Here is a 12,350-nt window from a genome sequence, read left to right as displayed (position 1 = left end):
GGCGACGTACATGGCAGCGTTCATTTTCTCTGGTAAAATAAAAAAAATGTTTTATTAAAAAAAGAAAGGCTGAAGCACTCCCATACTTGGAGTCCCATCTGGCAAGGCAGAAAAACAGCGGAGAGAGTCCTTTCTGGCTTTAGGCGCTAGTCGGAGTACCCGGAATCAGATCCCTGCTTGCCCGCTTGCGTCATGACCACTTGAGGGCAAACGAGTCCCCTGGACTCATGAGAACTCGGCCTCCTCCTCTGTAAAGTGAGGGGCCTGGGCGGATGGCGGAGGGGGACCTTTAGGTGCACCCCAATCCCGAGAGCCCCCCTCCTGGGAGGAACTGATTTCTCTTCCACTAGAGAAAATCGCAAGAACAGCCATTGGTGCTTATTTGAGTAGCGAATGGAGGGAAGCTCTTGGGTGGCTCTTGTTATTTCTATGCTGCGAGGAAAAGGCGATCGGGGCAGCCTCCTTTGGGGGCGGCGGGTCACGTTGTGGGTCGATGCAGACCGGAAGGTGCTGCCCCTCACCACGGCTTCGTGTTTCCCTTGCAGACAGCACTCCAAAGACCTCCGCCAGTTGTAGCCCTGCCCCGGAGTCGCCCATGAGCTCCAGCGAGTCCGTGAAGAGTTTGACCGAGCTGGTCCAGCAGCCGTGCCCGGCCATCGAAACGAGCAAGGACGGGAAAGGCCAGGACCCCGGGGAGCCCCCCGCCTCCGACTCCCAGCCCACGACGCCGCTGCCGCTCTCCGGACACTCGGCCCTCAGCATTCAAGAACTGGTCGCCATGTCTCCGGAACTGGACACGTACGGCATCACCAAGAGGGTCAAGGAGGTGCTCACAGACAACAACCTCGGTGAGTAGCGCCCCTCGGGCCGGGGACAGCGCAGAGCTGGCTCCCGGCGTGGGCCCCGGGCCGGCAGGAGGGGGCTCTCGAGCTCGCTCTGTTAGAGCCAACCAGGGAGCACAGCCATGCTGGGTTCTGAGGCCGCAGAGGCAGAAGTTGGCCAGTCCCTGCCCGCAGGAGCTCTCCCAGATGAATGGCGAAAGCATCATTGGCTTTGGAGTCCTGGGCTCCCAGCTCGTGTCCCCCCTCTCGCACGTAACTTGGGGCATGTTGGGCACGTTGCTTAACTTCCTCCATTTCCTCATCGGTAAAAAGAGGCTGTTGGACTCTGTACTCTCAGAGGGCTCTTTCTAGCCTTGACCTAAGAGCCTGCCTGCCCCTTAAGTGTGCTGGGCCTGGGGCAGCTGGGTGGCTCAGTGGATGGAGAGCCAGGCCTAGAGACGGGAGGTCCTGGGTTCAAATCCGGCCTCAGACACTTCCCAGCTGGGTGACCCTGGGCAAGTCACTTGACCCCCATGGCCCACCCTTACCACCCTTCCACCTATGAGACAATACACAGAAGTTAAGGGTTTAAAAAAAATTGTTTTTTTAACTGTACTGGGCCTTATTTTCTTTATCCATCAAATGATCTGGTGGTCTCTGAGGTCTCTTCCAGCACTAGATCTATGGGCTAGTGATCAAGTGGGGATTGTTAAACAGGCACAAAATCTCTTTCCTGATTTTTGTGGTTTTCCTTAAAAAGAGATGCTTGGGAATATCTAAGTGGTTCAATGGATTGAGCACCAGCCTCAGAAATGGGAGGTCCTAGATTCAAATAGAGCCTCAGATACTTCCTAGCAGTATGACCTTGAGCAAGTCACTTGGTCCCTGTTGCCTAGCCCTTACTGCCCTTCTGCCTTGGAACCGATACATGGCATTGATTCTAAGGTGGAAGGTAAGAATTTAAAATAAAAGAGAGATGCTTGGGCCCCCGGTGCCATTGGCCACTTCTTCCTACTATCAACAGCGCTTAAAAGCATTTTTGTTTTTACTCATTGAGGTACCATCTCTGACTTAATTCTTTCCATGATTTTTGTTTCTTGTGGTGTGACTGACGAGCCCCCAAAGCAGGAAACCAAGGCAGTGTGCCCCAAACTGTGCCCTGGGCCTGAAACAAGTAGAAATGTTCCAAAGGTCAAGCGTTTGGCCCAAGACACTTCTTCAGCGTGTCCCCAGGGATCAGGAGGCCACCTAGGCGTGGGGCCCCGGCTCAGCCGCCCGGCCAGTAAGCACAGACATGGGGTCCGAGAAGTTGGTGGTGTGAGTGCCATCCTGGGCCACACGCCTCTGTGTTGGCCAGTCGAATTGCATTCGGCCCTCGCAAGGGAAAATAAGAGAAGTCGTTTGGAAGACGGGCCTGGACCGAGCTTCGCCGAGGGCACTCGCCACTTTGACAAAGCCGCCTTAGGCGCTCCCTCGTCCGGGGGCTGTTGTAAGGACGTGCCGTCCGAATCGGCGTCTCCTGGACACGTCTCAGACACCCTTTGGGCCAACCTGGACGGCGCCGGACCTTTGTCCAGGAATCTGGGGGGGGGGCTCGATTTCTGCCTTTTTTCCCCCCAAGGGAAGTAGGGGAGAAGGAGCAATAATGATGTCGAGTCCCTAGAAACTGCCCGAGTGCCTTAGCAGCGGAGGAGGCATGCCCAGCCTGCTTTGAAGTGAGGCTCTCTCACTTTTTCAGTCCTGTTTGACTACACGTGACCCCGTTTGGGATTTTCTTGGCAAAGATACTGGAGCAATTTGCCATTTCCTTCTTCAGCTCATTTTACAGATGAGGAAACTGAGGCAAATAGGGTTAAGGGACTTGCCCAGGGTCACACAGCTCGTCAGTGTCTGAGGCCAAATTTGAACTTATGAAAATAAGTCTCGTTGCCTCCAGGGCTTTATCCGCTGTGCCACGTTTACCCCTTCTCTCCTCAGGGGTGGCTCCATAGCATTAGGTGTCAAGTACAAGAAAAGGATAAATCTATGCACAGGTCGTATATACTTCTGCAACAACCACCGCCATCACCAAAAGCATTCTTACCAAACTGGCCCAGATCTTAAAGTGTTGCCTTTCAGAACTTTCCGGTGATGTTTTCTGGAGTATCGTGGATGGAGATTTGGAAGGGAGCTCGCACAGTCACACACGTGCTAAGTGTCTTGGGTAGGATTTGAATCCAAGTCATCTGACTCCCAATACATTGTAGTTCTCATTATTCCCGATTTTTAAAATGCATAACAGTTCCCAGGAGCTCCAGTGGTTTTGATTTTAGGGTTTGGGTCACATAACCAGAGTCTGTAGGCCTGAGCCATTTCAGAGTTGTGACGAGTTATTTCCCTCAGAGAAATGTTTGTCTTCTCATTCGACATAAGACATCTCATGGATAAAATAGACTTGGAGTCAGAAAGTCCTGAATTCAAACCCCACCTCTGGCACTAGCTGACCTTGGGCAGGTCACCTCATTGGGCTGGGCCTCAGCTTACTCAGCTGTAAAATGAGGAGATGGAACATGGTGACATCTGGGATGCCTCCCAGATCTCATTTGGCATCTCATCGTTTAGATCTCCATCCACCATCTTCTTCAGCTCCCAGTGCGAGGGATGCCGGCTTTACTGATGTAACAGCCAGTGGGCTGCAGGCCCCTTCTGGCCAGTGCCTGAAGTCATGGAAGCTGAGGCAGGGGAAGCATTAAGGAAAAGGCTACACAATTGGTTTTTCCGACCGGTGGCCTTTGACCTCCAAGCTTAAGAATAAAACTGGCGAGCCTGGACGTGGTGACGTGCCATCCCACGAGGACGGTGGCTTCCCTTCTCTCCGAATCAGTCGCCTTCCTCTGCCCCATAGCATGAAGGACGTTCTCCGTCGTCGCCGGAGGCCTCTTCCTTCCTGGACCAGAAGGCCCAACAGTCGGCTTGGAAAAATGATTACCTTTATCCCCAAGGAGCAGGCGCTGCCCGGCTGGGCTCTGACCACAGAGCATGGCCGGGGAGGAGCCGTAAGGGACCGAGATCCCGGAAATGGGCTGACTGAGCCTCGAACATCCTCTGCAGCCTCTTAGGGAAATAAAAATCATTTCCCAAGAATAAGCGCTTGGGCTTGGGGGTGGGTTTTTTCGTGTCTGGGTGTACCAGACCGTCCAGAGAGGAGCTATTTCTAGATCGCTTTCCTTGAGTGGAAGGTCTTCCCGAGGGATGTGCTTTGGAACATCTTCTGTTTGCCCCCCAGGCCTGCTCCGTGCCAGGCTTCCGGTCTTAGGGTTGAAGCGGGACGAATGCCTGAGAGACGCTTCTGAGTCCAAGAAGCCCGAGGCTTCTAGATGGGCACCAGCGACATGTCGTTATAAGCACCGGGAGAGCCTCTCCCTAACAATGACCCCCTCCCCCTGCAGAAGAAAGTTCTGCCTCCAAGACAAGCTGTATTTCCTTGGGCCGCACATGGTGGAGATTTACGCTTCCCTTTGGGCCAGTCTGGATTGAACCAGCTGTAAATGGTAGCTGAGGAGCCATCGGACAAGGGAGAGACCATTTTCTGCCTTCGAGTGGCATTTTTTAAAGTTCTCTCCTGGCTAGGTCTTGAAGAGCCAGATACCCCACTGGCCCGCAGTGAGGAAGAGGCAGGGCTGCCGGGGCTCCTGGGAAAAAGGGGGGCCTCAGAAAAGAAAACGTGGATCCATAAAACAAGGGAGCATTGTGTCTCTTGAGTAGCATCCCTGCCAGTCGGTGCTGCCTTGAGGGGCAGAGGAAGAACAACCTGCTTATTAAAAATATGTTTCTCCTTCCTCCTCTTACCTACGAGAACCTCAAGTTCCCTGTTTGGATTAACTGCAAGCGAAAGCAGAGACTGCAGAACTCGAAAGCCGCCTCATTTTTGTTGAAAGGGAAAGACCTTCCCTAAGCATTGGCTGACATCTCTGAGCCCGAAGGGTCCAAGAGCTGGTGGGAATTGTTGGTTAGAACCACTCCTGAAGTCCAGTCAGTCCACAAGGCTTTGTTAAGCATTTACTTGGGCCCCGGCACCAATCTAGGCTCTGGGGACGGGAAGGAGAAAAATCTCTGCTCTGTTAAGTGGCGAGTTACGATGAAAATGATCTCAAGAGGCCGATTTTGGGGTTAGGATTTAAACGTATCGATTCTCTCAGGGTTACTGGATAGGCCAACGTCCAGACCGATAAAGTGATGTCGGTCTCCATGGTTGTCTGCCGTGAGCAGGGACGACCTAAGCTGCATCAGGCAATCTAATAAATAGATTTTTAGGAGCCTGTTATTCAGCCTCTCCCTTGAACATCCCAAGACATCTTTAATTGGTGATGGCTAATTAAGAGGTGATTCATCCACCTCTCCCCATACCTGCATTATGGGAAACACCTACAACAGAAAAAGAATCCTTGGCTCCTTCAATTATTAAACAAATTCAGTATAAAAAAAAGAAGAAGAAGAAAAAGAAGAAGAAGGCATTCCTTGGGATTCCAAAGGACAGGAGGAGCAGCTGGGTAGCTCAGTGGATGGAGAGCCAGGCCTAGAGGCAGGAGGTCCTGGGTTCAAATCTGGCCTCAGACATTTCCCAGCTGTGTGACCCTGGGCAAGTCACTTGACCCCCATTGCCTACCCTGACCACTCTTCTGCCTTTGAGACAAATGACTCCAAGGCGGAAGGTAAGAGTTTAAAAAAAAAAAAAAAAAAAAAAAAAGGATTTCAAAGGACAAAGAAAATGCAAAACGTTGCAGACTAGATGGTGATTCCGACCCACATTCCAGACAGAGGAATACCCAGTAATTCTCTCTAATATATAAGAATTAACAGAGTACATGGAAATTTTCACAGTAGCCAAAATATAGACAAAATCCCAATAATCTTATAAATAATCAGTCAACATTTACTTGTTAAGACAAGCTCCTACTATGTGCCAGGCAGCAAAGACCAAAAAATGAAGCCCTCCTTTGCACACAGGGAGCTTCCATTTTCTTAAGGGTACAGCATGGACATATCTCAGAATATACAGAATTAAAACAAGATCATTTAACATTTGTGCTTAATTTTATCCAAAGGCTGAAATTATTTTTCGAGGTGAAATCAGGAAAGGTGGAGATTGACCCTCTGTGTGGGGCCGCACAATCCACATTCTCTATTCAAGTCCGTCCCAGCGTCCGGCGTAGGGAAGGGATTGTGGGCATTCAGGGTGGGGCTCCCCGTCCTGGGCCGCCGTCATTTGTATGTGTCGGGCACGGTGGGCCAGCGGTGCTCACTCGGTCTGCTTTCTCTCTCCCAGGTCAGCGCTTGTTTGGGGAGACAATCTTAGGGCTCACCCAAGGCTCCGTCTCAGACCTTCTCGCTCGCCCCAAGCCCTGGCACAAGCTCAGTTTAAAGGGAAGGGAGCCCTTCGTCCGGATGCAGCTGTGGTTGAATGACCCCAACAACGTGGAAAAGTTGATGGACATGAAGCGGATGGAGAAGAAAGGTGAGCGGCCTCCCCTGCAAGAGGCTTTCTTGTTTCCACGGTGACGGTTTCTTTTTGGTCCTTAAATCTTATAAATCGAACCGATGATGCTGAGACAATGGCCCACGACAGCCGATCCTGCGGCAGCTTCATCTGCCTACCAGGGTCGGGGGGGCTGGACGGTGCCTCACGTGGGCCACCAGATATGGGGGCGGCCCGAGATCCGGCGTCCCGTCAGGGCAGGGGCTTCTGGTTCCGCTCTCAGCCGGCGGCGGATGTTGCTGGCGTTCTTAGCGTGTCCCGGGTGGGTTACAGAGAGGAGTAAGAGTGGCAGTGAAGGGGGCAAAGAGAGGTGCCCGCGCTGACCACTTCCCAAGCGTCGCCCTCAAAAACAAAGCTGTTTTCTCCTAGAAGGTCGTCATTTCTAGAACTTTTAGCAGTCCTACGCTTTAGTGAGCTGTCAACAAACACTTACTGAGGGCCCGACATGGGGGCTTCATTCGCTTCTGGTGAGGACAGTGCCCTCCCCGCCACTCAGAACCCCAGAGAGCCTCCCAGGACACTGACAGGGGAAGGGACTGACCCAGGGTCACACGGAGCCTCGGCTTCCTGACTCGTAGGAGAGCTTCCTCAACTCTGCTGCTCCTTACAAGCATTATTGACCGAGGAAGCCAGAGCGCAGAGGTGTGATGTGACACAGTCATGGTAATTGGGAAAACCAGGCCTCGAACCCAGTTCTTTGGGCCCCAAGTATTCCATTCAGGCATTTACATAGCGCTTACTATGTGCCAAGTAGGATGCTAAACGCTTCACAAACATTCTCTCATGCGATCTTCACATCAACCCTTGGGGGGTGCTCTTGTCACAGCCAGTATGTAGCCAAGGCTGGATTTGAACTCCTGCCCTCGGACCCAGCGCTCCATCCGCTCTACCACCAGCTGCCCAGCCGGCCCTGGCAGAACGAGGCTTTCACAAATTCTGAGCAGGGAGCTCGCCTCGCATCAAAGCGGTGGAAGCCTGATGGAAGTGGCCTCCTGCGGGCCTCCCCATCCCTGCCGCTTCTCCTCGGTGTGACTCCCTCCCACACCACACGGGGCCTCAGAAAGGCTCCGGCCCCCTCTCAGGGCGAGCCCCGACACCTTCTCAGAGGCCTGTTCTGAAGGGCCCCAAATAAAATGTACACAAGACAGAGGACGCGCGTGACCCAGGCGGATCTTCGTACCACCCTCATTCAGCAGGCACAGAGAAGCACCTACTGGGTGCCGGGCGCCGTGCCAGTCCCTGGAGATGTAGAGCAAAAGATGAAACAATCGCAGCCCTCCTGAAGCTTTCTTTCCTTTGGGAGCATAGTATGGCAGCAAAGCAGCCTGAAGGATAGGCCTGGAGTCAGGAAGACCCGAGTTCAAATCCTGCCTCCAAGACGGAGTAACCTTGTACCTCTCAGCAAGTCAGTAAGCCTCTCGGGGCCTCCAAAGTCCCTTCTGGTCCCAGATCTGTGATCTTCTTTATAATGGCATATAAATAAATGCCAATTAGACACAAAGGAAATATGAAGTAATGGGGTGGAGGGCAGGCACTGACTGTCAGGATCAACAGAAACCTGTGTGGTTGGAAGTGGCCCCAGGACACAGGCAAGGGGAGAGGGTCCTCCAGGGCCAGGGGCCCCCAGAAGGAAGGCAGACTGGTGTGGACGAGGCCTGGAGCATAGCACACAGGAGGGAAAGTCATGTGCCTCGAGGCTACAAAGGTCACCCTGAGACAGACTGGGAAGGACTTAAAATGCCCCTCAGGGGAGTCTATACTGTCCCAGAGAAGGACTCAAAGTGCCCTTCATGGGAGTCTGCACTGTCCTATAGAGGGACTCAGAGTGCCCCTCAGGGGCATCTATACTGTCCCAGAGAGGAGTGCCTCTCAGGGGAATCTGCACTGTCCCAGAAGTGGTCAGGAGGCCCTGGACCATCTTGAGCCACACCACTAGTTTTGAGGCAGGGTGATGAGGGTCCCCCTCAGGGGCCTGACACAGAAAATAGAAAGGACGGTCCTGGGTACCTGACGGGCCGTGTATGTGTGTGGGAAGGAGGGTGACAGGGAGGAAGGTGTGTCCTTGGCACAGAGGAGGGAATTTGGAAGTGGAATGAGTTCAGGGTCCCCAGAGTACCACCCATAGCAGTTCCAAAATAGAATGTGGCAGAATCTCGGATTTTTCGTGCAGGGACCAGAGGGCAGAAGGTGTTTCTATTTTTAATGTGCTCCCTCACAGAGGTAGATTAAGCAGCCCCACCAGACCTGGAGTCTCCCTGGAGCAGCGGCCCCTCATTCCATGGGCTCCAGGCCCCCTCTGGTGGCAGCACAGAGTTACTGCTTGGGCTGAGCCTCGGGCGCCCACAGGCAGGGAAGGCCAAGCCCACTGCCCACACCCTGTGTCAGGTTCACAGGACATGAGAACGTACATCAGCCCCGATCGCTGAGCCAGGAGCCCGGCTGACACTGACCAGGAGCCCGGCTGATACTGACCAGGAGCCCGGCTGACACTGACCAGGATCCCAGCTGATACTGACCAGGAACCTGGCTGATACTGACTGAGGGCTGCAAGTGTCACAGGGTGGGGGAGGAGGGGAGGAAATTGGCCTTTCTAATGATGTCAGCCTCAGCCCTCTGAGAGGAGAACTATGGAATGACCAAGAAAGAGCCCAGAGGAGCACCTCCAGAGAGCAGGCAGCAGGCCCAGCCTTGAGGGCTGACTCTTCCTTGGGGCCCGTTTCTCTTCCTTTCGCCTGGCCTCATCTCTCAACTTCTCTTTGCCTCCCGATATGCCGACGTTGCCAGCCCTGCTCAGGCTTCCTCTCTGGCCTCTTCCGCCTGCCGGCCTGGCAGAATCCTAGATCGAGAGCTGGAAGGACCATGAGAGGCCGCCAAGTCCAGCCCCCTCTTACAGAAGCTCAGAGAGGAGAAAGGACCTGCCCAGGGCACCCAGGCTGGGGCTCCTCGGCTCCCTGTGCTGCCCGGCTCTCCGGAGCTGGACTCCACAAGCAGGCTCTCCCTGGGGACTCTCTGCCTCCCTTGTCCAGCCTCCACGCGTTCCCCTAAAACAGTGGCCTCAAGAGAGTTCCTGGTGGCGGCAGGAGGTTGGAGCCCCCCGTAAAGAAGACGGATTAGGCACCATCCCGGGTCCAGTGGAAGGTGCGGCTCTCCAGGGCCATCCCTCACAGGGAGCAGCATTCCAGACGGTGCCGTGGGAGGATGTTCGCTGTGAGACCCGCTTTTTGTCCAGCCTCCGAGTCAGAAAGATCTGGGTTCGGATCCTGCTTCTGACCCTGGGCAAGTCCCTTCCCAGGGCCGTTATGGCCTGAGGGGTATCGCTCTCCAGTTGTTGGAGGAACTTCCCTCTCTGGGAGGGTAGCTACCCCTCCGCACCCAATTAGCTGTAGAAAGAGAAGGAGAAAAGCAAATTCTATAAGGCCGACGATGATCTAGAATTCATTTTTATTTGGCTTCAGAGTACACCATTATTGTTTGTAGTCCGAGTGAGTCCTCTTAGAGGGCATGAATGAGGCTGGGATCTTGCTGGGCAGGAGTGCTGCCCCGCCACCCCCACCCCAGCCTCCCTGTCCTCTCCTGCAGACGAGGGGAAATTCAGCAGGGCCCGGCCTCGAACCCTGGCTCTGCCCCCGGAGCAAGCCTCCCGCCTCTCCGGGTTCCTTGCCTGTAAGGCAGACGCTGGATCCCTGGGAGAGGAGGCCGGGTGCGTCCCCTTGCCGCGTCTCTCCTCACTCTCTCCCCAGCCCGCCAGCTGCCCTCTCTGGGGCGTTCCTGGACCGAAGGGGAGGGCCTGGCTCGGCCCAGGCGGCCGCTGGGTTCTTGAGAGCGAGAGGGACGGGGCTGACCCTACCGACACGGGGAGCAGAAGAGCTTCAGGCTCACGCTCAGGAGGCTGGGGGGTCCCCCTTTGTGGGCGCCCGTGTCGGAGAGCGGGGGAGCCCTGGCTCGGCCTTCTCGCTCCTGTTCTGGGCCCCCAGGAGGTGCCCGTCCCTGCCTGCAGACTGTCTGATCGGCGTCTTCTCTCTCCCGCAGCCTACATGAAGCGGAGGCACAGCTCGGTGAGCGACAGTCAGCCCTGCGAGCCGTCCTCCGTGGGCCTCGACTACAGCCAGGGCGCCAGCCCGCAGCCCCAGCACCAGCTGAAGAAGCCCCGCGTGGTGTTGGCCCCGGAAGAGAAGGAAGCTCTCAAGCGGGCCTATCAGCAAAAGCCATACCCATCACCAAAAACCATCGAGGAGCTCGCCACCCAGCTCAACCTGAAGACCAGCACCGTCATCAACTGGTTCCACAACTACAGGTAGGAGCCCCGAGCGGCTGGGCGTGCGGGGAGGAGGCATTCCCCGGGCCGAGTGGGGTGCCGCAGGGGGACTCCCCGAAGGCAGGGAGTGAAGCTTCATGGATCTGTCCTGGGGGATCTAACCAAGTTCCTCCCTTCCTCAGTGAACTGCAATGGCTCCCTCCTGCCCCTCGGATAAAATCTAAATGTCTCTGTTTGGCCTTTCGATTGGCCTTCCCCCTGCTGCCCCTGCCGAGCGTCCCCAGCCGTGCCCCTTTGCACCGACCCTGCCCAGGGGTTCCTTCCTGTGTTCCCCTTAAGGAAAGCCTCTCTTCCAGGCATAGCCCCAGGCCCCCTGCTCCGAGGAGCCTGCCCTGATGCTCTCCCCGCTGGGGCTCTCCCTCCCAACGAGCCGGGGGCCGTTCCGTATTGGCTCACGTCCACGTTCCTGGTGTGAGTGCCAGCCCGGGCGCCCGGCCCACCAGGAGCGCGTGGCACGCAGGTGCCAGTCCCAGACCGGCCGGGGGGGGGGGTGGCAGAGGGCCCGGGGACGCTTCCAGGAGAAGCACCAGGAGGGAGAGAAGATTCTGCCTGGGGGGCAGCCAGGGAAAAGGCTGCAGGGAGCCGGGGAACCAGGCCGGAGGGCTGCGAGTGCCAGGCTGAGGTGGGGTTCACGCCTGGAGGCCACGGGGAGCCGCTGCCGTGTAGGGAGGGGGCCGCTGAGGCTTCCAGACCCCCAGGTTGGGATGCGGGCGTGAGAGAGGGAGGCTCCCCGGAGAAGATGGGGGTTTGGTGTTGTTTGGTCAGGTCTGACTCCGTGGACGTGGCAGCACCATCCATGGGGTTTTCTTGGCAAAGATCCTGGAGCGGTCCGACAGGTCAAGTGACTTGCCCAGGGTCACACGGCTGGGAAGAGGTCTTGGTGGCTCTGGGCCCAGGGTTCTATCCACTGAACCACTGGCTGACTTTCAGCTGGGACCTCAGAGAAGCCGGAGCAGCAAGCCTGGGGGACGGGGGAGGCCGAGGGGAGCTGCAGAGGCCGGAGGTGGGCCGGGAGGAGCAACATCCAGAGACGTCCTCACATGCGTCCCAACGGCAGCCGCGCGGCTTCTCCGCGTTCCGGCCTTCTCGGGCGTCCCGCTCGGCTCTTCCCTCTGCGGGTTCTGGGGCTCTCGGACCTGCCCTCGGGGGCCTCCCTTCTACCGGGCCTCCCAGCTCCTTGTTCCCCGCCTGACGTCAGGGAACGACTGTTTCCCCCCGTTTTACAGATGTCCGGACTGTCCTGAGAGGCCCGAGGACGGCTCGAGCAGAGGGCGCGGCTCCCCCGTCCGTGAGGGAGGCAGCGGCACCCCCGGGTGCTGCGCGGGGCCAGTGGCTTCCGCTGCCTTCCCTGGCTCTGGCCTTCTAATACTCTCTCTGAGGACCCTGCAGAGGGCGCGGGGCCAGGGGGGGCTCAGCGTGTCCGGCCGGCCACAGCCCGGCCTCTCGGCACTGCCTGCACTTCTGCCCGATGAAGGGGCAGCACGTTGGGCTGCGTTCATGAGCTTCTGGGGGAGGACGAGCCAACGGACACTGCCAGGCTGCCCCCTCCCCTGCCGCTGCCCCTCGTCCTGCCTGCCAGCCGGCCCCCAGGGAGAGGCGACGTGGCCCGAGTGCCCCCCCCAGGGAGAGGCGACGTGGCCCGAGTGCCCCCCCCAGGGAGAGGCGACGTGGCCCGAGTGCCCCCCCCAGGGAGAGGCGA

At 56.6% G+C, this 12,350-nt stretch overlaps 1 protein-coding gene across 1 annotated transcript in view; it reads left to right on the top strand.

The window, feature by feature from the left end:
- Nucleotides 1–10,634, top strand: part of CUX1 (cut like homeobox 1) — a 233,096-nt gene extending 222,462 nt beyond the window's left edge. Inside the window, exons 21-23 of the mRNA XM_044675633.1 lie at nt 546–848; nt 6,127–6,315; nt 10,366–10,634. Coding sequence (XP_044531568.1) covers nt 546–848; nt 6,127–6,315; nt 10,366–10,634 — 761 coding nt within the window. The remainder of the gene's footprint in view (nt 1–545; nt 849–6,126; nt 6,316–10,365) is intronic.
- The last annotated feature ends 1,716 nt before the right edge of the window (nt 10,635–12,350 follow it).

Source organism: Gracilinanus agilis, chromosome 4 (assembly GCF_016433145.1).
Source record: "Gracilinanus agilis isolate LMUSP501 chromosome 4, AgileGrace, whole genome shotgun sequence".
NCBI classification, from domain to species: domain Eukaryota; kingdom Metazoa; phylum Chordata; class Mammalia; order Didelphimorphia; family Didelphidae; genus Gracilinanus; species Gracilinanus agilis.
The sequence above is the reverse complement of the archived record's forward strand: the minus strand, read 5'-3'. Positions and strand labels throughout refer to the sequence as shown.